This window comes from Corvus brachyrhynchos, unplaced genomic scaffold (assembly GCF_000691975.1).
Source record: "Corvus brachyrhynchos isolate BGI_N302 unplaced genomic scaffold, ASM69197v1 scaffold348, whole genome shotgun sequence".
Lineage (NCBI taxonomy): Eukaryota > Metazoa > Chordata > Aves > Passeriformes > Corvidae > Corvus > Corvus brachyrhynchos.
Genome location: NW_008239650.1, coordinates 51,156 through 52,099, shown reverse-complemented (window position 1 = coordinate 52,099; position 944 = coordinate 51,156). Strand labels below are relative to the sequence as shown.

The 944-nt window shown below is 63.8% G+C and overlaps 1 protein-coding gene across 1 annotated transcript in view; it reads right to left on the bottom strand.

The window, feature by feature from the left end:
• KIF1C (kinesin family member 1C) overlaps positions 1-940 on the bottom strand; it is a gene marked incomplete at its 5' end in the record, with an annotated part of 5,046 nt that extends 4,106 nt beyond the window's left edge. The window contains 4 exons of the mRNA XM_017742369.1: positions 5-28; positions 428-493; positions 578-757; positions 827-940. Of these exons, the coding sequence (XP_017597858.1) occupies positions 5-28; positions 428-493; positions 578-757; positions 827-940 (384 nt within the window). The remainder of the gene's footprint in view (positions 1-4; positions 29-427; positions 494-577; positions 758-826) is intronic.
• Positions 941-944: the final 4 nt, after the last annotated feature.

The following is a 944-nucleotide window of genomic DNA, read 5'->3' as shown; positions in this document are numbered from 1 at the left end:
GCTCGCAGTAGATCTCCAGGTAGCTCACCTGGGGGCCCCAACACGGTCAGGAGGGCCCCCAAAACTCATGGAGGTTGAGGGGGTGAACCCACAAAACGGTGGGGAAGAAAGACCCAAACTGGGGGCAAGTGAAAGCCCAACTTCGGGGGCACACCCCCAAATTGATGGGTATGTTGGGGGTTGTTCCCCAAAATGGTGATGGGGAAACTCCCAAACTGCTGGGGAGCTCCCAAAATGTTGGGAGGGGTGGCAGATGAACCCCCAGACTGCTGGGGGGGGTGGGGTGAGTCTGCAAGAGCTGAACACCCAAATGGCCTGGTGGGGGATCTGCAAGCGGGGGGTCACGCTCTGAACCCCCAAACCCCCCTCACCTCCACGGAGAAGGAGAGTTCAAGAGATGCTTCCCAAACTCCCAAATTTCCCTCACCTCCACAGAAAAAGAAAGTTCAGGTGACCCTTCCCGAGCAACCCGGGTGAACAGATCCTCGCAGAGCTGCGGGCGAGCGCTGTTGAGCTGGGGGCTGCAGGGGGCTCCAGCCCTTCCCAAGCCCCCCGGGAGGCCCCCCGGGCCCCGGACCTGCGGGATGATCCCGCGCTGCCCCGGCTCCTGCCGCCCCATCATGGTGTAGGACTTGCCGGCGCCGGTCTGGCCATAGGCCAGGATGCAGACGTTGTAGCCCTCAAAGGCGTGTGCCAGCATCTCCTCCCCGATATCCTGGTACACCCGGCGCTGCGAGGCGAAGTTGGGGTCCTCCTCCTGCAAGGGAGTGAGTGAGGGACCCCCAGATCCCCCCGCAGGTCCCCCCGCGCCCGCCCCGGCACTCACCGAGGTGTGGGACCAGTACGAGTAGTCGAAGGTGAAGTGTTTGGTGGCGTCTTTGGGGAGCTTGGGGTTGGTGATGCCTGGGGTGGGGAGGTGGCAGTGGGGGTGGGGGGACCACCCC